Source organism: Miniopterus schreibersii (assembly GCF_964146895.1).
Source record: "Miniopterus schreibersii genome assembly, chromosome: 19".
Taxonomy (NCBI): domain Eukaryota; kingdom Metazoa; phylum Chordata; class Mammalia; order Chiroptera; family Miniopteridae; genus Miniopterus; species Miniopterus schreibersii.
The window spans coordinates 1,482,273-1,508,046 of NC_138119.1; the positions used below are offsets into that span (position 1 = coordinate 1,482,273).

A 25,774-nucleotide genomic window follows, 5' to 3' on the forward strand; every position below is an offset into this window, starting at 1 on the left:
GTTTCCAGGTGCCACCATCACTTCCAGGCACGTGCGGCTCACAGGCTGCAGCTCCGAAGACCTGTCCTAACGCCGAGATTTCGCGGTTTTCTCGGACCGAGTTCCAGGGTGAGGGAATGTTCAGGAACTGCAGCTTAAAGGAGCGACCGTGAGCGGGGTTACCTACATAAAATATTACCGCAATAGTGCTTTCATTAACTTTTAATGCCCAGCACCCTCGGCGACCTGCTTCAGTCCCCGGCTGGCCACCTGGCAGGTGGAGAAATGGAACCGCGGATGGAAAACAGTGCATGCGGCGGCCGCTCCGGGTCTCCCGCCTCCGTCTGCGACACGCGGGCCGGCCCGTGTGATTCCGGGTCACAGTGATACTCAAGGCCCTGTCCGGCAGCTCCCGCGCCTCGCCCGCCTGCCTTCTTGACATTGGGGGGAGGGGGTGGCAGTCAGTCAGGAGAGGAATATTATTGTTGTTGTTAATTCTCACCTGAGGATATTTTTTCCACTGATGTTTAGGGAGAGAGGGAGGGAGGGAGGGGGAGAGAGAGACACACATCGACTGGTTTCCTCCTGCATGTACCCGGACTGGGGCAGGGGACAGACCCTGCAACCCAGGTACGTGCCCTTGACCAGGAATGAGACCCACGACCCTTAGGTCCTCGGGGCAACGCTCTAACTACTGAGCCACACCAGCCAGGGCTATAATCCTCCCCCCCCCCCTTAGAGTCATGGCTCACAGGCACACTTCGTGCTCTGGAGACCAAGCCCTCGGTACGGAGAGTGCTTCACTCTCGCCCTCCCAGCCCCTTCCCAGAGCCTGTCCTGGGCTGACTCGGCGACGCTTTCCCGAGCAGTGGCCCTGCTCCGATGCGCACAGCCAACGCTGTCTCATCACCAAGGAGACTGACCCTCACACCAGCACAGTGGAGAACATCTCAGCATCGTCTCCGCAGGACCAAGTGCATGTTGTCACGGCAACAGAGCGCAGGGCAAAGACGCTGCATGGGACTTGGGGGTGAAGACTTCCCTTCTGTTTTAATGCAAGTGTTCCATGGGGGGGGGCAGAGGCGTGGGGCCTGCAGCTGTCTCGCGAGCTGCAGCTGCGGATGCAACGTTTCGACGGCTCGTTTGGGACAGTGGGGAAAGCAAGAGTGTCTGAAGAAGGTAGATTTCAAAATCCTAGGAAACGTGGAAAGGAGTCGGGACTCTGAGAAAGGTGTGAAAATGGGCGCCTCTGGGTTCCTATTCGAAGGCCCTGGAGTTAGCCTTTCTGGTAAGTGATAAGAGGACCGTGAGGATGAGAAATCTGGAGGAAAGACAGACAACAGGGAACAGGAGTCCCGTAAAACCCGACCTCAGTGCTCCCTCACCTCCTGCCATCAGCAGCTGAGCCTTCACCTGCTCACGGATCCGCCTGTCCTAACCACTAGGAATTCTGACCAGCAGAGTAGCAATTTGGGATCATATAAGACACAAACAAGAGACTTGCTTGAGACATGCCCTCCTGACTTTTCAGCAAACTCTAAGAAAGCAAAATGCAAAGAGAGGGCACCACCTACCAGACACTCCTCCATATGTGGTCCGCTTCCCAATGCCCACTGCTGGCCAGGGGGTGCCGTCGGCTTTGAGTCCCATCAGGCCCGAGACCGTGTTGGTGGCGGTAACACCATCCGCTCCACCTACAAAATACACATCCACGTTTACTTGCATTTTTTTTTTTTCTTTGCATAGTCCAAGTGTTTTGTATTCGGTGTTGTTTTCTAGGTAATTTACAACATTTTTGCAAATCAGGATGCAATTTCCACGGGGTAGGACACAGCACATGTGATTTGCAGAATCAGGCATTGACTGTATGGTTTATGGATTCAACAGACGTTCACTGAACATATGTTTAGGGCAGTGCACTAGGCTCGATAAAATATGGTGGGAGCTCATAAGCAATTTCACATTGTGGAAGCTGGTGTCTTTTTCTTTTTACTTCATTAAAGGTTCAGTGCCGTTGTTGGATTGTTACGTTGTTACATCATTTGTTTCAGAGGGATTTGCTGTGACTGTGGTTTTGTTTCCTAATCCTTTGTGTGTGAAACATGTGTGTGTTAGAAACACATTATTAATGCTCCTGTGTTCCCCAAGCCCAAGACTGGCATCTACTTATGAGCTTGAGTCCAGGTGTGAATCTACCACACCTGTGAGCTCAAGTGCTCAGTTTGATACTTTTCTTAAACTCTAAACAAAGATAAACACGTACATTTGTGGATAAAGATATACACTTTATATGGCTACATAACTGGGCAACTGATGCAGGTCTAAAGCCCTTACCTTCCTTTGCAGCTCTCGCGATGCTGACGATATCGGTGACATTTGGGGTCAACTTGGCAAAAAAAGGAACCCGAACAGCTTGCCGAATCCAGCGACAGATGTTCCTCACCAGCTCTGGATCCTGTTCAAATAGGTCAGTTAAAGATAAAACATAATTAAACAACTGTGACCACAATGCATATCCAAACCACAGCAGAGCCGGAGGTGTGCGAGTCCATCCACCTTGGCAATGAGCTCCATGGCGCATTTCTCAGCGTGAATCTGGGCTCCCTCGGGAGCTCAGGTGAACACACTTGAGGTGAACTTCAAGTTCACGGCACACAGGTTACACTCCTCCAAGGAGCCTTCAGAAAACAAAATCACAAAGAACCAAACGGAAGAACGTATTGCCTACTTAGCAGGAATAAAACATAAACTGGTGGTAAGTTCAGGAAACCGTACAGAATTCCTCGTGACCTCCTTGGTTTAAGCCTAATAAGAATATTTAACCTGGAGACTCCCAGGTGAGTGATGCGGAGCCTGAGCCCTGTTGTTTCCATCATTAGAAGGCGCGGTCTTGTTGACGTGCGTTCAGAGGAAAGCCCGTGGCTTCCTAGCCCGTGTAACTAGGATGCAGACACCCACGAATGCGATTCCACGGGAGCTAACCAGCAGCCTTGGCTTGCTTCTGTAAATGTTACCAGGATCCTAGCAGCACTTCTCAACACTCGTCTACTTGAAAGAATTGATCAAGATGGCACAAATGAAATAAAATATCAACTGCTCATTTTAGAAAGCCAGGAGCAGACATTTTCCTGCGCCGGCTTCCTGTGATTTCGCAGGCGCCTGTTCTCTCGGGACAAGTATCATTTAGAGGGCAATCACCTATCCCGCCTGCGGAAAATAATGTAGCTGTAGTAATGTTCTTTGATTTCAACACATACAATAGTTCTTTTTTTTCTCATTACTTTTAGTGCAAAATTTATTCTGACAGGTACTGATAATGCGCTTTGATAAATTACCTTAAAATGCGCAGTGGCAATTCATTACTGAACTTGGTAATATTATCTTAGCAAGTGGAAATGTGCTTTGAATAAAAGAAAAACCCAGAAAAATACAGTCATATATTTAGACTATGAAGCAGTGCTCAAGTACACCATTTGTAACTAATATTTTCACCTGTAAGCAAGTTGCTCTTTGCATCCTAAGCTTCCGGATTCTTTTAAGATGAGATTTCGAACATTGTAACCTTTCCCTTAAGCTTAATGTGTCTCCATCGGTCACCTTGCATTCCCCTAAAAGTTACATAGTAGAGCTTCGTGTTTATGGGCTGAGACACTGCAGTGGGGTGATTTCTGTTGATTGTTATGATCTCCATTCAGCAAAACTAATCATTTTAACAACAAAATCTTCGACTTTGCTGGTTCTCTTTTTCAGGACAGTAATTTCTTCATTAAACAAAAGCATGAGAGCAGCCGGGTGTGGAAGGCTCTGCAGCGCACACTGCGCTCCAGGGAGAGTAAAATCCGGAGACTCAGCCGCACGAATCCTACCTCATGGAGGTGGAGACCGGCCCCTGCCCACGCCATGCCCATGAAACATTTATACCGCCCCTGGCTCGACGGAGGGAGTTGCATCCTTGTGACTTTTGTTTCTAAGTGATGAACTTCCAGGGGACGTACCTTGAAATGACAGTAACGCCACAGGATGGGAGCAGTGCGTCCTTTGTGAAAGGCCTCTTTCGGGTAGAATTTGACAATAATTTAAGCTCACTTGCACTGCATAATGCACGGCGGGCGGCCCGAGGCGAGTCACCGGGACAAATTCAGAATCGTGTCTGGTTCCAATGGAGTAGACGCTGATCATCGAATACCTGCTTCTAAGTGGCTTCGACACTACCGACCGGCATATACTCACAAGTTACTTTGTGCGTTCGTCACACTTTTTATTCTGCTGCTGATCGCTAATAATGTCTTCCACCCACTGTTTAGCAGTTTGAAATTTGTTCCAAATGTATCAGTGTTTTGAAAAACATGGTCCCCTGTTAATGTTGCTCACTGGAGTCACCTGTCTCTACTCGGACATCCCCAATTTGACCCTCCTGTGCGCCTATGAGTGTCCACGGTGCTCAGGTAGATTTCTCTCGTCTTCACACTCAGCCAATCCTTGTTCCCAGCTGGAGCATATTTGATTACCTGGTAATTTTAAAGACAACGTCTGGCCAACATTATTGTGAAAATCAGGGACTGTTCCATAAACTGTGAGGTTTTGCTGGACATGCTCACCAGGGACTATTCTGACACGAGTGGAAACGGGGTGAGGCTAACAGCACGAGCGCGTGAACCTGTGCACCCGGGGAATTAAAGGGTAGACTGTAACTATTCACACTTCCCTGGCTTCCTCGCACGCCCGGTATCAATGCCCAAGGTCTAAGATAAATTAACGGTGCTTCTGCACCTTCATCTCGGTTTCTAGCGACGACGTCCGACGGTGCTGCCCTGCCTCACATCCACGTTTTAGAATCTTATTGAAGTAAATAGATTTTAGACAACTTCTCATTCTCCCCAAAATCTTCAGGACGAGAAACATTTCTCTTCAATCTACCAGGCAACCTTCCCTCTGTACAGCTCCTTTCCGAATGGCTTTCTTAGAAGGTGGCGTTTCAACGAGCCCCCTGAAAACGCCCGCGAAGGGGCTCCTCAGGCCTCACCTGCGCGGCGCGGGAGGGATGCGGCCGGCGCCGTTCCGTCCTCTTTCTGGCGGGAGAACTCAGGTCCGGAAGCTCAGCCTGAGTTCCTGTTTCAGCTTCTTAATTTTCTTTCCCATGACCGTGTCCTAAACCGTCACCTTCTTTAGCAGAATCGCTCCCTGAGGTGACGTCCAGCCACCACATGTGAACTCGGGAGCAGAAGGCTCCGCCTCGCTTTCACCTGGGAGACGAGGTGTGTGTGAGGCACTGACCTCCTCGGTCAGGAAACTAGGACAGAAGGAGTCCAACTACTCCAGGTAGTTAAAATGTACCAAATATTTATCGGGCACAGGGCGCGTACTGTAGAGTAGGACAGTCAATTTTTATTTAGCACCAAATGATTAACTGGAAACTCTCCATGAACTGTAAGAATTACTAAGGAATCAACGTTGCCTTCAAATAACTTACAACCAAATTATAACCACGGAGGGCACTGGAATTTGCCAGTCAATAGACTACGGAAATGGCCTTGGGGTGGCATTACGTCTGTTCCTCTCTGAGCCACCAGCCGCGGAACGTGCGTAAGGAGCGAGCTCTCCCGGAGCTCAAGGGACCCGACGGACGAAGCGGTCGGTATCCCTCGGCCCGGGGCCGCCTCGTGGGAAATGTGTCAGGAGGAGCTCCGATTTCCTCAAACGTGGGTATGCAAACGTGGAATAGTAATAGAGCCCGTAAAGAGAAATATCCTGAGGCACCGAAATGAAATGAAAATACGATCTCCCTCTTGCTCTGAATACCTGCACGACTACCAATGCGACAAGGGTCGGGCTCTCAGTGATCCCGCCTCACGCGGCCGGAGGAGCCCGAAGCCCACGCTGCTGATAGAGGAGGGGGTGGGGCCCACGGGAGGCACCTCCCAACTGCCGGGCGCACACGCTCCCATGAGCACCAAGAACAGATGGGGATTTACTTTTGCAAAAGTCAACAAATGTACTGTACCCAGAGGATAGCTAAATGTAGATAGTTTAAAATTTTGTAGTTGTTTTTTTCCACTTAAAAACGAGCGTACTGTGGCCAAGGTTACAGGGATCGGGTACCTAATGCCGAGATGCCAGCAGCTTCTACTTAGGTTTTCAGAAGATGGGACAGGGGCCGCAGCCAGTGTGACAGAGACGGTTTTACCCAGGCCTTTCCTGTTGCTGATAGCCCTAGATTTTAACCTATAATGATGGTAATTCCCAATGTGACACTCACGGTCCTTATTGCTCAGTTCCTTTCCCTGATAAGGAATTGGTGGGATACCAAAAGCTATCGCATCCGGACCAATGTCCTTAACTGGATAGTTGCAACCACCCTGCAGATGAAGTTGTGCATGAATAGTTTGGTATAAGAAATTATTTTGAAAAAATATTCAATAAAAAATAAACAAAGATTATTCAGAACAAAACAACTAAATGACAGCGCTATTAAAAGGTATATTTCCTTCAATTCTCTTCGTGTAAGGAGACGCTGTCCTCAGAATTCAATTTTTGCCCCTTTACAGGCTTATAGCCTCCATTTCTACATCATGTCATGTGCATTCCTTACGTCATTAGGCTTCTTGAAAAACGCTATTAATATTCATCAAATATTTCAGCGTATAGATATGCCCTCTTTTACTTATTTCCGGATTTTTTTCCCTTTGAGACTATTTCCAGAATTAAATAACGACTAAATCTATTCTGGTGATTGGTGTTCACGATTCCTTTGCTTTGGTTGCTAGGTGCTGTGTTTATGGGTAAAATATATATGTTTTTAGAAGGAGACAAACAAAAATAAGCATCTAGAAGCTATAACTACCTGGTAGTCAGCAGCCGCGGGCCTGACACTAGTGGACCCTGAGTTGCTGTGTTATAACTCGGGCAACTGCTCAGAGGCAGGTGCCAAACAGACCGGAGCCGCCCTCGAGCCAACAGGCAGCGCTGGCATCTCCCCTCCCTCCCTCCCGAGCGCACAGCGCTCCCCCAGCTCAGGCACAGGCTGGTCCCTCCACGGCGGCAGTCGCTGTGTAATGCTGGGCAGTCGTGTCAGTCTACACTGTTTAACTACCAGACAGAGTTCACTAATGCTGCCTCCTCCACTCACGGGACCCACCCATCCACGACTGCACACTTGCTCCAGCCCGTGAAAGAATTAATTTCCTCATTTATCTTTCCTTAAGATTTTATATATACTTCTATTTTTATGGCTCTATAGAACTTCAGTAAATAGATAAATACATGGATATTATTTGTTATGTAACTGGATCAATTGTATGATAAAAGTATTTGAAAAAGATCAATAGGGTTATACATTTTCAAAGACACATTTGTTGGAAAAGATGAGAACTGCATACAGATGGTCAGACGACATGAAGTACAGGTTCGCTCTTGTAAATCATTCTTACATAATCTCTTGCTAATTGTCTAAGGATTGTATATTTGTTTTATACCATTGAATTAACTGACAGTTTGCTGAAATGTTACTGTGATTGATTGTGTCACAATGTGTAACACAACTGATTGTGTTACAATCAATCACTATAGAAGAGCTACCACCTGACAATGTTTAAGTTAATCCTATTGTATCAGTTCTTCCTACCAAAGGGCCTTTTGGTTTGTTTCTGTGTTTTATTTAACACTTGATTAAAGCTAACCATTTGTTTCAAGTGTGATAAACTATAGGCGCTGTTTCCCAAGGTGAGTGAGTGATGATGGAGGGCGGTTTGATAGGAGGAACTTAATACATACAACAGCTATTAAAGAAGACGGGAGAGAAGAAAGCTGGCAAATCTAAGTTTTGTTAGGATGGCTTCAACAGAAACGAGCAGTAACAAAGAATCATTTAGGATATGGAATTTGAATCCTGCATGAGGTCATTTTTATGGTGATGCCATTAACTCTGAATTATCCATATTAGAGGGATAAAACCCACTTATATTATAAGCACATTCCAAATCAAGTATATTTCTTTTTGGGATGTAATCGGAGTTACAGATGGGCAGTCTTAACCTTCTTTATTTCCAGTATTTAATCCTGGATGAAAGCAATGCCTGATCAGGGCTCTGCAGGCAACCGGGGTGAGGGCGAGAGGACCTGAGTCTATTGGGTGCCCGCACAGTATAAGCAGTGATACAAGTCACAAGCTCTGGGAAAGAAAACTGTAAATGTACAGTCAATACATTAGTAATTACTTTATCATCACTGACGGATACGCTGGAAGCCACAAAAGTAAGAGCTAAGGAAACACGCTACATAATGTAGCAAGTCTCTGACACTCACAGACCGAACACCTGCAGTTTCAATGCTTGTGGAGGGTCCCCTAGGGCGTGTTCAGGTAAATGGTGTAAGGAGTTTGGGTCACATGGCAGGGATGGCAAAAATGAGTCCCTTGGCTACGGATGAGCTGGGCTTTCAAGGCCTCTCCCGCCAGCGCCCTCCTTGCAGTGCTGTCCAGACGTTATTTTTTTTTCCTACTTAGAAGCACAAAATCATTTTTCAAACTGATCACAAAACTTCTGTATAAAGTGACCCCCGAAGGAAGCCAGTTGCTGAGTCTCATGATGGGCATTAAGAAAAAGTGAAATTGTTTTTAAAAATGGACTTATTTTAGCAAATACAAGTTCTGGATAAATTTGGTGGTGACTCAGACAAAAAACAAACACCCAAAACCAAAAAACAAGTAGACCATATGCTCTATACAGGAAACAAGACCAAGTGATGTTTAAAATGTCTCAGCCGGGGCTCCATTCAGAATTTATGTTAATAGCATAATAAAGGACTTCAGTTCTGTGTCTATAGAATCATTAGGGGTCCACGGGGATCGTTTAAATATTTCAGTTATACTTTACTGCTTTTTACGAGGAAAATTATATCGTATAGTGATACTTAGGGATTTGAGAAGGTCTTGGGACATATGCCTCATTAAAACCTAAGTCTCGGGGCTTGTAGATTTTCTTTTCTCCTACAATTCCCTACTAATACTTCCGCAGTTGCTAAAAGTTCGCTTTATTCAGTTTAGTATGGAATTTACTTTGGAGACGCAGAGTTTTCTTACAAGACAGCCTAATGCTTAAAACTTAGGACTTAGGTGCTTTGAGAAGAGTAACCGTCCAGGTGTCCAAGGCCATGGTCAGGGCATAATCCCATTATTCTGACCTACCATTTTTAACCCCAAAGATATGCTGACTGAGACACTGGGACAATTAGGTTTGGTAGAAATAACACACATAGAATAAAGGCGAGAGTGAAAAACATACAAGAGCAAACCTTTACTCACACCTGATGGCAATATTTAAAATTGTGGCAGTGGATTTTGGAAAGATAGGTAGTTGCCAGAATAAATTGACCCCTAAGTGAGCTCTGAGTTCCCCAGAGAAGGTACCAAGTGCGAGGCTTCACTAACCCTGGGGAAGGGAGGGGAGGGGAGCAGAGGTCTCAGCCGGTGCGACGTTAGCGCAGCAGATTCCCGGCCACTGCAGAGGCCTCAGGCATCAGCCAACATTGCACAGGTCCTCTGGGTGGGGGGCACCTAATTCTGCCAGGCAGGCAGCCCTGGGTGGGTAGACTCTTCCAGGTACTCATAGTTTGGGAGCAACTGGCTTCCTCCCACCTGCACTGAGAGAGTCGGGGCCCTAGTCTCACCACCTTCTCAGGGAAGGGGCTCAGGGAGGCCACGAGCTCACGGGACAAGCCACCGTATCACCCACAACCTTCCACTTTACTATGGCTCAGGAGACCCTCACACCCTGACCCGTGCGGGTGAGACAAAACCTACGCAACCGGGACGCCAGCAAGAAACGACTGCCGATCTCACGGGCTCAGTGACCTGCGGGGAGGCGGCCGAGCCGCACAGGTAACCCCCGGGAAGGGAGAGCCAGTGAGTGCGACCGAGGAGGTTCATTTAAGCGTAATGAGTGTTCTCAAGGAGATGCAATCAGAAAAGAAAAACAATAATTAACCGAACGGACAATAACGATGTCCCCAGCTCTCAAATCAAACAGGGGTATTGAAAACATAGTAGCCACTGCTGAGAACTGAATTAGTTGTCCGGAGAACACAGTGTAAGAGGTGGGAAAAGAAAAGAAAATTAGCAATAAAATAAGAGATTTAGAGAAGAGGAGCTCCAGACGGGGGGGAAAATGAGCATGGAATTAATGAGATAATCAAGGAAAGAGGAGAATAAAATTCCCCGAGTTGAGGAGAAACTCGTGCCTTTTGACGGAATGGGCGCAGCAAGACTCAGACAGGATTAATTTCACAAAGAGCCCACACCCAGACATAATCAGGGAGACGTCTGACCTCCGACGCCAGCGAGAAAATTCTTTCTTTTGCCGAGAACAGAAAATAGTCTTCTTACAAAAGAAAGATTATCTGACTACGCCGTTAAAAGAAAAGGCCGATGACCAGGAAGCTTTACGCCGGCTAATGTGGCCCTCGGACGTCAAGGCAGACGCACAACGGTTTTCAACATCCAAGGGCTCGGGCCTGTGCCACCCGCGTCCTGACACCTTATCTGCAGAAAATACTCACCCGGGGGTGCGCCCAGCCTCATAACATTTCAATCGGGAGCAAATCCCTTCTTTCCAAAAGGAGGGAGAAAAATAACAGAGTACAGTAAACAGAGCTGAGCGACTCGCTTCGGTCTCTGCCTGCGGTGACAATTCTCTAACCAAGGCTCAGAACAGAAGTCATAAGACGGTTCTTTAAATTAAACCTATGCATAACCATGTATTTCAATAAATATACACATAGATCTAATAAAAACCTGCAACGAAAACGTTTCAGCTGCTCCGCCACACCCGGGACCCGGGGAGGGAGAAGGCGGGGATGGGGGAGGCGGGCGTCTGAAAGCCGCTGGCAGCAGAGGGAGGGGGCCCTGCGGCTCCCCAGGAGAGACAGTGAGGCTGAGCGCGGAGACGGAGGGGGCCGCGGGCCCTGGCCCCCCTTCCCCCTGGGTTGGCTGGACCACCACTTCTGAGGTTTGGCCTCGTTTGGCTTAGTCTGTCTCCACCCAAAAACCCCCCCCAGGGAACCCGGGGTTCTCTCTCGCTTCCTCTCCACCTGTCCCTGCAGAGCAGACGCCGGACTTATCCAAACGCCTTCCTTCACGGCGTCGCGCCAAGCTGCAGAGACCCTAAACCGACGCAGGCGGCCTCAGACGGACGCCGGCACACGGCTGCTCTTTGATCGGACCCAGTCTGGAAGCTCAAGCTCTTGGAGAAAATGAATTAAAAAAAATAAAAAGGCCCATTAGAAACAGACCATGTTCCCGCTCAGCGAGGTTATCTCTGAGAGGTATAATTTTTTACAAACGCCACGGAGCCCTTAAACTAACGCTTTCGGGAAATGCTAAGTCTGAAAAATTGTCTTATAAAATTATAAGCTGAGAAAAGAAGTCCCTTTGCTTAAGGCGACTTAAATGGCTGATCCTGTCCACGCTCCTCTTTTAAATCTCCTGTGTCCTTGTAGTATCGAATTTCTCTAGTTTCCACGTCCAAGAGCAACTAATTTAATTTTTCAAAGGACGGCAGGACTGGCATTTCAGCGAATACGAATCTTCCATGTTACGCCTTAGTAAAGCTTGGAGACCTGTTATTATTTTCTGGGAGGAAAATTACCAAAGTTTCTTCCTTCGGAAGAAGTACGGAACCTTCGTATTACTTTGCACAACTTCTCGAGGCTCAGCAGACAGGGACTTTGGTTCTTAGTGGAGTTAATCGGTGTCCAGACGATCATAACCGGTGTTGGGCGCCGAGTCGGCAAACATGCCCATCGAAGTCAAGTGTGAGAACACGGACTCATATCCCTTCATCTGCATCCACGGAACGTCCATAAAAATAAGGCAGTTAAAGGACAAGGTCGGACGGAGCCCGGGAGCGGGACGCCGATGAACGAGCCTGGGGACAGACTTGCGCGGGGACTCGGAGGCTGATAAGGGCTGTCAGGGCCGCCAGGGCTCTGGCTCCGGGCCTGGCGTTGTTTTTATTTAGTGGTTTTTGCAGTTTCTGCCCTGGCAGCTCCTGAGGGGCTTGTCGTCCGTCGACCTCAGCCCTCGCCAGCACCACCCTCAGAGACGGGCGATTCCAATGACTGTGACTGAGACCAGTTGTGGGGCCTGGAAGACGTCTGCTGCTGTGTTTTGTTTGATGTACAGTTTCAGGTTTTTTTGTGTTTTTCTTAATCTTCCATGAGCTGAGAAAGGCCTTTGTCTGGATGTGACAGATGCGTTGGGACTGTGGCAACTACATCTCCAGCTATTGATGTCAATGTGACATTAAAGGCCCCAAATTCAACCTTTATTCTCTTCAATTGTTACAAACAAAGGTTAATAATAGTTGACTTTGGACTGAAGGGTTCGGGTGAAGATTGCCAACTGAAATTAGCACTTCGCTTCCCTCCGAGTCACAAGTCAGGGTGAGGTTCTGCGTCCCCCGATTCCGGCGTCAGTTGTCATCGTTTTCCAAACGCGGCTCTCTCCCCAAAGCAATATTTGAAATACAGGAAAGGAAAATGGAGTTTCATAAGAAATCATGCCATTTAATGTAATCAATAATTTAAAGATATATTTCTCCGTGCACAGAGTAAAAACATTTTGTTTGGCTGTCTCCAGGGCAGAATACTGCTTCTCATAACGGTACAAGGTGATGTGTAGCCGGGTTAAATGACATTTCACCCCCTTAGTTCATGCAGAGGTTACCAGCTGCAGGGGAAGGTTGATGAGCGTTGTCTTCCCGGAGAAATTTTAAGGGGAAGCACAGAACTTCTTTAACATACGAGCGCAGAGGCGACAGACAAGTGCCTGTCTCGTGGGCAGGGAGCAAGAACAAAACCCCTTTCCTGCCCTAAACCGGCAGGAAGTGGCTGGGCAGGTGCCCGACGTCTCACAGAGCAGCGGCCGAGTTAGAAAGTCTGCAAGTCTTTACAACCCCAACTTGTTCCTATTTACATCACGATTTACTGCCGACTTCCCCTACTGGTAAATGGTAAATAAATTTTGGACTACTTCACAGAAAGGAATCCTAGACCAAGTAACTGAGTTTAGGATCATTTATTATCAATCATTATTTCATAGAAAAAATGATGAGGCTCTGCCCCAAAGCTAACGGGCACATGTTCATAATGGTTCTACAGGATTTGGGAAATGGGGCAACATTTCCAGACAAACCTGGTCTACTCTTCAAATACACGGACCATCACCCGGGCCTGAGGCAATGCCCTGGAATAGTTTTCCACAGCCTAGTAACATAATGGCAGTGAAATTATTTTAACGATGGGTCTTGTCCTTTGCCCTCAAACAGAAAGATACCCTTTAAAACCTGGCTTACCGAGATAGCTGTATTTTAAAACACACAAGAATTAACTATTATTCCTATATAGTCAGCTGTATAAAATAATAAAATTTCCCCCTTCCCAATCCCAGAGTGTCTAACGACTAGGAGCAATAGCATGTATTCTTTCCATTTCCCCACCTCCTATGTTTATATGTGTTTATATATATCTATATAGACTCAAATATTATTTAACAAAAATTCCATTGCTTTTGTGCTCACTCCGTCTCTCTGCATATATATTTACATATATATATGTCTTTATGTATATATTTAGATGTTTATATGTGTATATATGTATATACACACCGCACCCACTGATACATGGGAAACTTGTTTTCCACTTTCCCCGACCGAGACACACAGATCGGCCTCATTACGTCCCCCGCGGCAGAGCAGCCTGCTCTACAGATGGGCCATAACTCACCCAAACTCCCCTAAACAGGAACATTTCAGTTGTTTCCAGTTTTTCTGTTATTACCAACAGTGCTGCGCTGAATTCCACTAAGAGTGTTGGTGCAATTTGCTAACGTTTTTATAGGGTAGACTCTAAGAACTGGGTTACTGAGCCTAAAAGCTCATTTCCTGAACTGACTTAGGTCTGGCAAAATCCCTTCCCAGAGAGCGGTGCACCTTCTCTGCCCACAGCCTTGGTCGCAGGGGCTGTCGTTCTTTGCCAATCCAATCGGTGAGAAATCCAGTATCTGTGCTGGTTTAATCTGTGCTCCATGCTGACCAGTTGGGTCGGGTGACTTTTCATGTTTACTGGCCATTCTGCTTCTGTGACTTGCCTACCCTTTTTTTTTTTTTTTTACTGGGTTGTCTTTTTCTTATTAATTGGCTAGAAGTATTTTTGTCGAATGTGCTTATTTTTTCTGCTTACATGGATAATGCAGGCTTGGTTTAGGAAATACACAGGGACAAAATGAGGCTGAAAGCTGCCCCTATCTCTGTCCACACAGGTACTGTTTGGGGCACATGTCTTGTCAGCAGCCCCGATGATGAGATGAAATCATGATGTTCATTCTGTTTGGCCACCCCTTGTCGTGACAACACAGCCTGAGCATTTTTCTAGACCTTGAAATCTCCTTCCACAATTGGGATGTTCAAGCATGAACCAACACAAGACAAAAGTAAGAATATACTGAAGTCCTTTCCTCAAGCAAATTTTCATTTCATTTCATTTTTAATTTTTAATCTTCACCCAAGGATATTTTTCCCATTGCTTTTCAGAGACAGTGGAAGGGAGGGAGAGAGGGAGGGAGAGAGAGAGAAACATCAATGAGAGAGACACATCGATTGGTTGCCTCCCGGGAGGATCAAACCTGCACCAGAGGTACGTGCCCTTGACTGGGAATTCAACCCAGGACACTTCGGTCTGCAGACCGACCCTCTAACCACTGAACCAAACCGGCTAGGGTGCAAAATTTTATTTTAAAAACTCAAAATAAAAGTTGCATCAAAGCGGAGCTGCCGGATCAGCTTGCTCTCATTCCCATAGTCTCCCTCTCCTGGACCATGAGGACTGTGGGAAGGCGAGGAAATGGGGAAGACAAGTGGTGGGTACCTCAACTGAGAGTGTGTGCGCAAACAGGCTCTCCTCTCCTAAGTGTTACATGTTAATCTTAGCCCCACATCTATGGTGTTATTAACCCCATTTTATGGAACATGAAATGCATGCAAGGTCCCTTGCTTTATATGATAACACATAGTATGCAGAGGTCCTGAGTTCAGGGACCCAGTTCTGGAATACTCGCTTTAAGGCACTGTGCCGCCTGCCTGATGGAAGTGCAAAAGCAGCGATGAGGTTTTTTGGCCTAGATAACAATTGCCCGGTACCATTTAGTTAATAGTTCAACATTTTTGCACTGGTTGGCAAGGACGGCTCATGTCAATCGAGTTTCCATGCCTGTCTGGGTCTTTTCATGAGTTTTCTACTCTAACATTTTACTATTAAGTTTGATATTTGCTGCAGTCATTTTGCAAACATGTTGAATCACTTTAAGAAAATTCCTTCCTATTCATAGTTTTCTAAGATTTTTAAAAAAAAATTATGAAGAGCTGTTGCATTTTATCAAACATTTTTTTCTGTACCTGTTAAGACAATCATATGAATTTTTTCCCTTTTACCTGTTTATGGGATAATTTCTATTAATTGAATTTGTGTGTGGGGGGGTTAAACCAACCTTGCTTTATTGAGATAAGTCCCACATGCTCATGCCATGTTCATTTTGATACACTGCTGGACACAACATGTTGATATTTTGTATCCATGTTCATGAGTGAGATCTGGCTACAGTTTCCTTTCTCACACTGACCTTTCACTATCAACATTACTCCTGCCACATAAAATGAGTCCCTTCGATTTTTTAGCTGGTTTGGAAGGCCAGCTCTGTCCTGCGCACTGAAGACCAACTGCAATGGACTGTGCGTCAGCCATTCTATGGTTAAAATGGACATTTGGAATCTTCTTTACTAATTAGGTTTCAAACAGCTTCTGCAATATATTCATGGATGCTAAGAAGGCACTGTCACAATTAAGGGCTTTGGAAAAAAAAAATCCTTTCTGAGAGGATGTTTTCCATCAACAAACAGAAGCAAAATTAAATGCCCGATTAACACACATAATGCCCTCCTTGATAATTCTCGGCACCCTGCTAATTCTACTAACATCAGTGTGCCGTCTATGGTTGTTCCCTTTTGTTTTGTGTTTTGACTAATTCAATTAAAAGTCTGACAAAGCAATAACAAGGGATTAAATGTTGTCAAATTGTAATTTGAAATAAAAACATAAGCTCTTGGGGAGTATGTATTAAATATCCCACAAAACCTTTTCAAGGACATGTGATTTTTGGCGTCTGCAAGATAAACAGTCAACTGCTCAGCCAAATCACCTGGCTCCCTCTTTTGTACCCAATTCTGGCGAATGAGGGAAATAAAAACCTGTAAAACTAAATGAAGTTCTTGCAAACTAGACCACCTGGGAAGGACTGTGAGATGCCTCTGTTTGGCCTCCATGGAGGACAGCGACGCCTTCTTTCCCCTGTGCCGTGAGGACATCTGTCATCACCTGGGCAGTGGACAGCAGAGGGGCCTGGAGGGCTCGTCCACCACGGCCGATAACTTGGGCCTTTATCTGGAAACTGTGACTGTACCGGGCAATGGGAAGGGTAAGGGAAAGAAGGCGACAGAGGCCTTGCCCTTGGTGTTTACTCTGGTATCAGAGACAGGACGAGAGTTACTTTCATGGGAAAATGAATCTCACGCAGTTGGTGGGCAGAATGTACGGGGAGGTGATTATGGATTAAGATGCTGACGCCACAGGATTCAACCCCCACGCAGATATAATTCTGCCCAATCAGAACTAGTGAAGGAAGATACGGTGAGGAAATCTCCTATTTTTACATCAAGATCAAATGCAAATTGATAAAACCTGGCGTCACTTTGTAGGGGGAGCGAAGTGGAAGGTGAGTAGGTCTCCAGGCGGACGCTGACTCCAAGGCCGGGCCGGGCCTGGCCGGGCCGTTTCCGGGCTGCAGGATTCCGGGCAGGTGGCTTAGCCTTTTAATGCTTCTGTTTTTTATCTCCCTGAAGAAAGATAACGGTGGTACTAGCCCAGAGCGTTGTTTGAGAATTAAATAACAGAACCCACCTACAATGGTACCACATTTCCTGGTGTATGATAAACGCTCAGGAAACGGGAGCTGTTTGTCGTTAGCAATGTAAGCCGATCCTGCAAGTTTTTACCCCAAACGCAGGGATGATTCCAAGAGAGTCAGAGGCCACGGGGCAGAGCCAAGCATAAAAAATGCCGAGCAAGCAGAAAGAGAAGGGAACTGTAATTACAGAGGTAAAAACGATGAAGTGAAACATGTGAAAGCATTTTAACTCAGTGAGATGGCAGACGCCTCAGGCCTGCTCCTTGTGAGGCTGGGGAGAGGCGAGAGCGACGGGGACCGGCGGCCAAGGAAAAAGAGAGTCATAGGGAAACTGGAGGCTCCTTTCCAACCAACGAAGATGGAAGTGTATTGTGATACGGGCTGGGGTACCAGTGGTGAGAGGAAGGACTTAAATACTCGTGTCAAGATTCAGTCCACGATACCTCCCTTGAAAGCTTCCTAATCTGAAATGTAGCACCGCTTACAAACATTAAAAAACAGTCCAGCCTTCCCACCCTGCTCACTTTCTCTCTCACTTTCTACTCACTGTGGCTGCCCAGGCATTTTTATTATTTTATTTTATTTACTTATTTATTTAAATATATCTTTATTGATTTCAGAGAGAGGAAAGGAGAGAGAGAGAGAGAAACATCAATGATGAGAGAGTCATTGATCGAGCCCACAACCCGGGCATGTGCCCTGACCGGGAATCGAACCCCGATCGCCTGGATCCTAGGTCGACGCTCCACCGCTGAGCCACGCCCGCCCGGGCTGCCCAGGCATTTTTATATTCACCCATCCGGACAACTTGTGTAGGCAAGTATCCCCTTGGGCACGTCCAAGGTGATCTAAGATCCACAGTCGCAGGAGAGGTGAGGTTTGTCTTTAGCAGCAACACGGGAATGGGAATGAAGAATCTGGCACGTTCTTGGGTGTCCCTGACAAGCAGACCTGAGCTTTCTAACCCAATGCAGCGAATTTAGGCAGAAAATCAGTTCTCTGCAAACAGATCTAAATAACAAAGAGGAGCGCTGGGTCTGAAGGGATCACAGAAGAGAAAATAGATGAAGCTGGGTGACAAGAGGCAATGCCCAGGGGAAGGGGGAAGAAACTGGGAACAGGGACCGACCAAGTAAGAACGGAAAACAGATGGTGTCCCGTGTCCTCAGCACCCGCACAGTTCCCGCCACGGACTAGCCGCTCAATGGACAGCCGGTGAACTCGTTCCAACCCCCAGAACTGTCGTTCTATCAATGGACAAACAGTAAAGGAAAGAGCAGATGAGCAGATCTGCAGGGATTCGTGTCAAACAATTGCTGCTGTGGGACGGACGTCCTGTTGGGGGAAACGTGAAAATACTAAACAACCTGAAGTGAGAAGCAGGGGCCTGGGTGCGAGGTGAGCTGACCTGAGGGAAGAAGCGGGTCTGCGCAGCTCTCAGAGACTGTGCTGGTTGCCCCGACTGCCGACGTCGCCATCGGCCCTGGCTCTCCTCGAACGCGGGTTTGGGATTCTTGGAACAAAGCGCGGAGCTCGCCCAGGGGGGTGCGCCCGCGCTGAGGAGGGACAGGCCGGCCGCAGGGCCCCGTGGAAAGAGCCGTGTGTCCGTCCGCACTCATGAGACAGGCCGGCAGGAAGGGAAAGGGAAGGAGGGCGCCGGGTGGTGACGGCGGGAGAGGGGGGCTCGCGGCACAGGAGACGAGAAGGGGGGAGCCCTCGAAGGCAGAAACCAGGGAACACAAAGCACAAAGCCAGCCAGCGGAGCAAAGAACTGTCAGCCAGGAAACCGCAAAACAACAGACCCAGAGAAAGGGAACAGGATGACAGGGAAAGGCCAGCATGGCATCTGGTAAGGAAAAGCAGCAAAAATGTCAAATAGCGGATTTTCTGACCGCCCCACCCGCGGCCCCGCCAGTGCACCGTGTCACCGTCTCGGGGAGAGGCTCACAATTCATCGCAGTCGCTCACCACCACCCAGCTGTGTGGAAACGCCCACCATCGACGGCTTCCTGCCCACCCCGGGGCAGGCCCGGGGGGCAGCAGGCAGGGAGGCCCGGGGGGCAGCAGGCAGGGCAGGCCCGGGGGGCGGCCGGCCGCACGCCTGGTGAAATCGGGGTGGGCTCCCTCTCAGGGCACGGCCACGGGGGTGTCCCCCCTTCAGCTTCCCAGAACAATCACCCGCTCCCAGGAGGAGTTTCTAGATGCCCCACACAGGGTACTGCCCCCCTTAGGGGAGGGGTGGCATCAAACTGATTCAATAAACATGGGTTTTAAAAGAAAAACAGACCTTGGCAATTAACGGCCGTAACTGGAAAATTGCATGATATTTTAATCGTGGCTGGAGATTTACAGAAAGCTGTTAGGGTTTCTCTTTACAAATAAATTTGGAGAGGGGGAAATCATCTAGGTCACATAAAAATAAAGGTCATCCATAGTGCACTTTCCGCCCGTTTTCAGGCAACTGGCCTCTTCGTTAGTATGGATACAGAGGAGCTTCAAGCGAGACGTGTCACTAGCGGGCTCCAGCCCTTTCTACGGAGAGCGAAGCGCCGGTGAAATTCTCTCCTGAGAGGCCGCCGGGCCGAGGGGAGGGGCTGGGGCTCCCGAAGCCCCTCCGGGGCGACTGCTGCCGTCTGTGGCCCGTGACCCGCCTCACGGCGAGGGCGAGAGCGATAACCTGCGGTTCATGCCTTATGAAAGCGTTGGCGCTCCTTTCTGTGACACGCGGACCGCGTTGGCGCAAACTGCGTTTTGAGGGTAAAGGAGACCGTGAGGGAAACAGCAAAGCGCTGCTCCGGGGGCCCCTCCTGCGCGTCGGTAACTGCTCAGGATCGCTCGGCGCTTTGAGACGTCGCACTTTTCGGCCTGTTCCTGCCGAGCGGAGTCACCAGGAAAGCAGGACCGTGTGGGGGCTTCCTGGTGGTGACATTAACGTGACGGTGGTTTGAACTGAACACGGTGGCGTTTGGAAATCGCACGCGGAGGGCGGGTGTAAACGAAAGGAGGGGCCTGCGGGCAGCGGGCGTGGGGGGGGGGGGCGATGGCGGCACCGCCTCGTTTATTCATGAGGGGCGGCCACGGCCGCCTTTCTGTCGATGACACGATTATTTTGGAATTTTCCATCCAACGGAGTCGTCCCTGAAACACGTGGGCTCGACGGAGCCACGACACCTGCCAGGCAGGCGGCCCAGCCGCTGGCAACGGGAATCCCACCGGGGCCAGAAAAAGCGCAGTTGTGTGGCCTCTTCGGACCCAGAGAGATTCAGACTCATCGACGGCGACTCGGCCTCCGGCCGCCGCGATGCCGCTGAGGCGGGCGTCGGGCCTCCGCCTCCAACCCGCTCGAGCACCTGCTTCTCTTCTCCTCTCGTGGCGGGTCGGGGCAGTTGACGGGACAGACGCGGTTAAGGAGTCAGGCGTCGTTCCAAAGAGAACTAGACGGGCGACTGCTATCTGGGCCGTTTCAGTGGGAAGGACATGAGCTCCAGGCAGAGGGAATACGGGTCCGCGAGAGCGCAGAGTCGGCCCCGGGGCCTGTCCGGGCGGGTTCGGCCCAACAGCGGCCACACTGGGCTGTGTCCGCGAGTCCTTCTTTTTTTTTCTTTGCTTAATCCCTTCACCCAAGGAAGAGACTAAGCTATTTTTTTTCTTGCTCTAACGTGACTCTGGCCCTCTGGCGTGTGCGTGACAAAGGAGGGAGTGGGTTCCCACCTTTGCTTGAGCACCGAGGTTACGGGGGGGTTACCACGGGCTAAGGCGGTAAAATCTGACAGGACAGCCGACGCCAGGCGACCCCGGGCTCTGTTTCGGCCGCACCGGGTGCAAGTCGCGCACTAAACCAAAGCTTCTTTAAACAAACGACGTGAGATGCACCAAAAAGGGGGCAGTGCAGCTGATGGAAAATACGTAGGAAGCACATGGTAAAACGCGGACTTTTGCGCAGGCCACGGAGGAGGTCAGAGTGTCTTTTAAAAGAACAACATAGTATGACTTTATTTCTTCAGTTGCTTTTGTTTTATCAACGCTTTTTACGGGTAGGTCAAAATCAAGGTGACCGGCCCGCGACCGGCCGGGGCAGCGTTCGCAGAACCCCCAGGGCTGGCAGAGGGTTCGGAGGGCGTCTGGCCCAGCCCCACACCTCGGAGACGGACACTGGTGCTGAGTGAGGGGCCGCATCAGGCGACAGAGCTGCGGAGGGAAAACAAAGCACGAGGCGACGTTTAAACCCTTGGCACGTGTCGAAGATTTTATATCAAGCTTCACGGTGCCGAAGATGCACAGATCCAGTTCCCAAGGTCAGCTTGCGATGGTCTTCGTGCCTCCAAAGCCCATGAATAGGAACGACGTAGCGCAGACGTCACAGCCTCCTCTGTTGACCAGTTCCACGGTTTTGGTCGTTTCTGGGAACATGTATAGAGCTTCAACACACATGCACGTGTTTAAATATCTACGCAGGCAGTTCATTTAAAAGCACGTAGGCGCAAAGGCTGTCGTTTTCGCCGGAGAGATTATTTGCAAGAAAAGACTTGAGACGAAGGAGGGAAACGGCAGAGGCTCAGGGAAGACATGCGCTGAGCGGACTGCGGGGCCCGGCGTCTTCCTCGGGGCTGAGGCCGCTGTGTGTCTAGAAACACGAGACGTGTGGAAAGTGCAGGCGAGCGCTTCTCGTGGACACTGTCCCAGCCGGAGCCCTACGGTCAGCACGTGTCCCCCGGGAAGCAGTTTCTCTCGGGCCCCGGTGGTGCCCACGGGAGCGCCCACGGGTGGAACCCGGTCCCACCGCGATGGGAGGAGGCACTGGAACGGCTCCCAGCCGTGTGGCGCCCACTCGGACGCGCCGCCGTTACGGCAAAGCTCTGGTTTATTTATTCTTAGTGGGCTAATGCTCTCCTTCCCTCCACTTGAAACACTGAACACTCCTGTGTCCTGAGGCAGAGTCACCATTTAAATTACGTTGGAGCAAAACATGATTAAATGAGCTTTATTTTTCAATTAGATAATTTACGAGATAATGTAATTCAAAGGAAAATTTCTAAACTCGGCAAAGAGGGATAATTGGCTTTAGTTTAGAGATTCTAACGACGCGGGGAATGGAGATGCTCCTCTGGCCTTCAGCCTAAGTGGCATGGTGCTGGGACGTACGTTACCCAGCAGTTTTGGAAAACGGTGAGTTTAACTGCAAAGTCTTAGCCCCTGGCCTCCTCACTCGGGTGCAAACCCCGATGTGGCCGCGTAATTCCCCGGAGAGGGCGCGCCTAAGGCCCCGGACAGCGGGGGAGGTGCAGGTGTGTTCGCGGAGCAAACGCCCACCCTAAAGACTGAGGTCAAGGCTGGGGCAACACTTGCAAAATAACTGCCATTTCTGCGTCAAAGACTATACGTTAAAATGCATCCTTTAAAAATGATTGGTCAGTAGATTTAAATTTCCCACGGCTGTTTTTATCCGGTGGTCACGGCGAAGCATGAGGACGCTCTCCCGCGCTGGGCGGGCTGGGGCGTGGCTCTGCCTCAGGGTCCTGTCGCCGCAGGGACCTGCTGCGTGGGGAGCAGAGACGCCCCAGGGCGGGCTCTGACCTCCCGCTGCCCCTGGCGGTCTCTTCCGAGTCAGCGATCTATCCTGAATGTGAATTAAATATGTACGAGGCCCTTAAAAATCCCCCCTGAATGCTAATGTGAAAACAGCGGCCCATGCACATTTGAATAAACAGAAATCCTCTCCCTTCTCCATCAGGGCTTCTGGCCTCTGAGTGTAACTCAAATAATTTGATAACTTGAAAAAAAAGAAAGAAAGAAAGAAAAAAAAGAATTGGGCACCTACTATGTGCAAGGCCCTGTGCCCGATGTGGAGATAAAAAGTAAACTTTCCAGGACTGGGACATTTGTTGTAAATTACAACATTCCGTATTATTTAATTCACACCGTTTCCCCCTGGGCTTAAAAGCTAAATCAGGCGCTGACATTAAGCTTTTCGTGGCTCCCATCGAACCGCACTGTCCCCGGTCACATAAAGAGGCTGCGTTTTCTTCACAGTAATGTGTATTTCCACATTCGGTGCGTTAGGTTTTTGAAAGCGTTTCACAAAGCTCCCGTTCACTGTCTCCAAAAATAAAAACAGCATCTAAGTCTCTTTGCGGCTCCCCCCCCCCGCAGCCGCGGGATGATGATGGTCGGATGCTCAGGAATGTAAAACGCAACGCGTGCGGGGCCCGTCGGCGGCAGAGCACGATGCGTGTGCACAGCCCGCAGGGCCTCCTGCTCGGGGCCCGTCGGCGTCGGGAGCGACTGGAACACGGCGCGGAAATCGGCGGATTCCGCTCCCGCCCTTTGGAGAACCACTGGTTCCCATCTGACCTCCCGTCGGGCACGGAATGTGAGGTTTTCCTCAAACTAACCGTGGCTCCAACCCCGGCTTTCTTCAGTTTTCCCTTTTTGAGCACTAACTACTGAAACAGCGCAGACCTGGCAGGCCCAGCCAGTCCGATCCGCCCGAGGGACAGCGAGCACGGGTCCAGGGCCCATTCCCCGCGCAGACGGACCGCGGACAGCCATCGGGGTCCTTACCTGCCCGCAGGCCAGGCCCATTCCCCTTTCGCCCATGCCGTGTGGACACGACAGGTTTAACTCCAGGGCATCCGCTCCAGAAGCCTGTGAGACACACAAGGGGAGGGAGGGAAAGGACAAAGCTTTATTTGTGAACCAAAAAGCTGTCGCCATCCATAAAAACAGGGCACGTGGGCCACCTCGCAAGCCCCTGCTTTCCCTATGACGGCCGTCCTGGGAGGTGTGTTCTGGCCCCCAAATTAGAGCGTATAAGACAATAATCACCAATATTTACCGAGCGCTGCTAAGGGACACTCGTGCCTTACCTGTGTCGTCTGGAATTCGCACAATCTGGGTCGCTAGGGAACGTTTTACACACAAGAAAACCAAAGCCCAGGCCTGGCTGTTGAGGGGTGTGGGGGAGATGTGAGCACAGGTCTGTCTGACCTCACTCATTCCGCTCTACTCCAAAATGTCATTGTGTGCACACTAATTAAGTTGCAGAAAATGGCACATCTGAATATGACATTATTTTCTTAGTTATATAAATAAATGATCAAATTTCACTGAAAAATATTTTATGTCAAATATATAACAGCACGTAATTCTCAGAATAATCCCTATGGAAACGTCTTTAAGTCGGTCAGTGTGTTACTAACACGGAGCCTTCTGGCTCCTTCAAAGTAAAATCCGCTCATTTCAACGCCCGTCCCGAAGAAACATTTTAAGGTATTTTTTCCCGACAGAAGGGCAGAGAAGCCAGCAGCGTGATAGAGAGATTCATCACAGCCGCCTTCCCATCGGCCGGGCTCACGCCAGGCGCCGGCTCTGCGGACGATTTCACGGTCAATTAGGTAAACACACGTGGAAAATGGACTCAGCGCCCAAGATTATGAAGCCAATTACTGGTCATGTTTAATTTCACCCCCAAGCCCCAGAAGTAATTTTCCCCGCATGGTTTTAAGATACCCAAATAAATTGTACGGCCAACATTTTCAAACATAATGTGGAGTCGTTAGTTCATAAGTGGGGCTGGATTGAGCTGTCTCTGTATCTGAGGCGCTTCGCAAAACCCCAGCTACATCGGTGGAGGGCGTTTTTCAAGACGCCGCGGTGGACCTCAGCGTGGAAGGCTCAGTGCGCTTTTGTGTCTGAGACACAAATCTGAGGCCCTTGGTTAGCTGTCTGCACCGGGACAGGAGTCAGTCGATAGTGTCAGAACACCGGCTGGCCGGCGTCCATTCTGGAACCTTCTGCCCGGGCCCTCCCCGCGTGTCTGCATTCCCCCTCCAACAGTCTTAAACGAACCTTTTATATTATAAAGAGTCAAGGGTTTTATATTCAAAACTTCTTCCCTGGCTGTCAGATCGGCCTGCCTACGGGCAAGGTAAGATCGAGTTAGGCTCTCGAAGGTGGAATTAAATTTTATCATGACATCCATCACCATATACCGTTTGCTTACTATGCAAATAGCGAGTAAATGCATTCAGAGGAGGAAGGGTTTTCGGGTAGCGTGCGAATCCAAGGGACCACTTTCACGGGATAGATTCCTTTTAAATTTACATTTCCATCATTTTAATGAAAACGCCGGGTAAACAGATTATAATAGGAGTGTTTTTGAGTTGCCACACTCCATTCAATTTTACTGCTCCGGGGTTATTTTTCATGGCAGCTCTTTATTTACAACTAATAAAAACAGAAGAAGAGGAATAAAATAAGGGCGCGCTGAGGAGCCGTTACCTCGGCCATCCTGGCGAGCGCCATCCAGTCGTCCTTGCTGTAGCTGCACATGATGCTGGCGATCAGGACCTGCAAGAAGAAGACAGAGCGTCGGTGCGACGGCCGCGGCTTCGCGCACAGGGCGGCGGGCGGCCTCCGCGCCCGTGAAATGCAAACAACGTTATAAAATTAGTTGTGCATCTGCTGAAAGGCAAATCGTTAAATAACAGCAGATGATTCCAAGGGAAGTAAAGGATGAGACTGGGGGCTTCCGACTTATACTAGCGACGTTCCTGTTCATTTTTTTTGTTTAAATCTTCACCTGGGATGTTTTACTGATTTTAGAGGCAAAGAGAGAGACGAGAGAGAGAAACATGGATGAATGAGAGAAACATCGACTGGCTGCCTCCCACTGGGGACTGAACCCCGAAACCTAGGCATGTACCCTGCCCGGAAATCGAATCAGCAACCTTTCGGTGCCCGGGACGGCGCTCCAACCAACCGAGCCACGCGCCGGCCAACTCTCCC

At 49.1% G+C, this 25,774-nt stretch overlaps 1 protein-coding gene across 1 annotated transcript in view; it reads right to left on the reverse strand.

Moving 5' to 3' along the window:
* DPYD (dihydropyrimidine dehydrogenase) overlaps positions 1–25,774 on the reverse strand; it is a 316,316-nt gene that overhangs the window by 72,564 nt on the left and 217,978 nt on the right. The window contains exons 15-18 of the mRNA XM_081122318.1: positions 25,268–25,336; positions 23,549–23,632; positions 2,314–2,434; positions 1,554–1,673 (exon numbers count right to left, since the gene is read on the reverse strand). Coding sequence (XP_080978444.1) covers positions 1,554–1,673; positions 2,314–2,434; positions 23,549–23,632; positions 25,268–25,336 — 394 coding nt within the window. The remainder of the gene's footprint in view (positions 1–1,553; positions 1,674–2,313; positions 2,435–23,548; positions 23,633–25,267; positions 25,337–25,774) is intronic.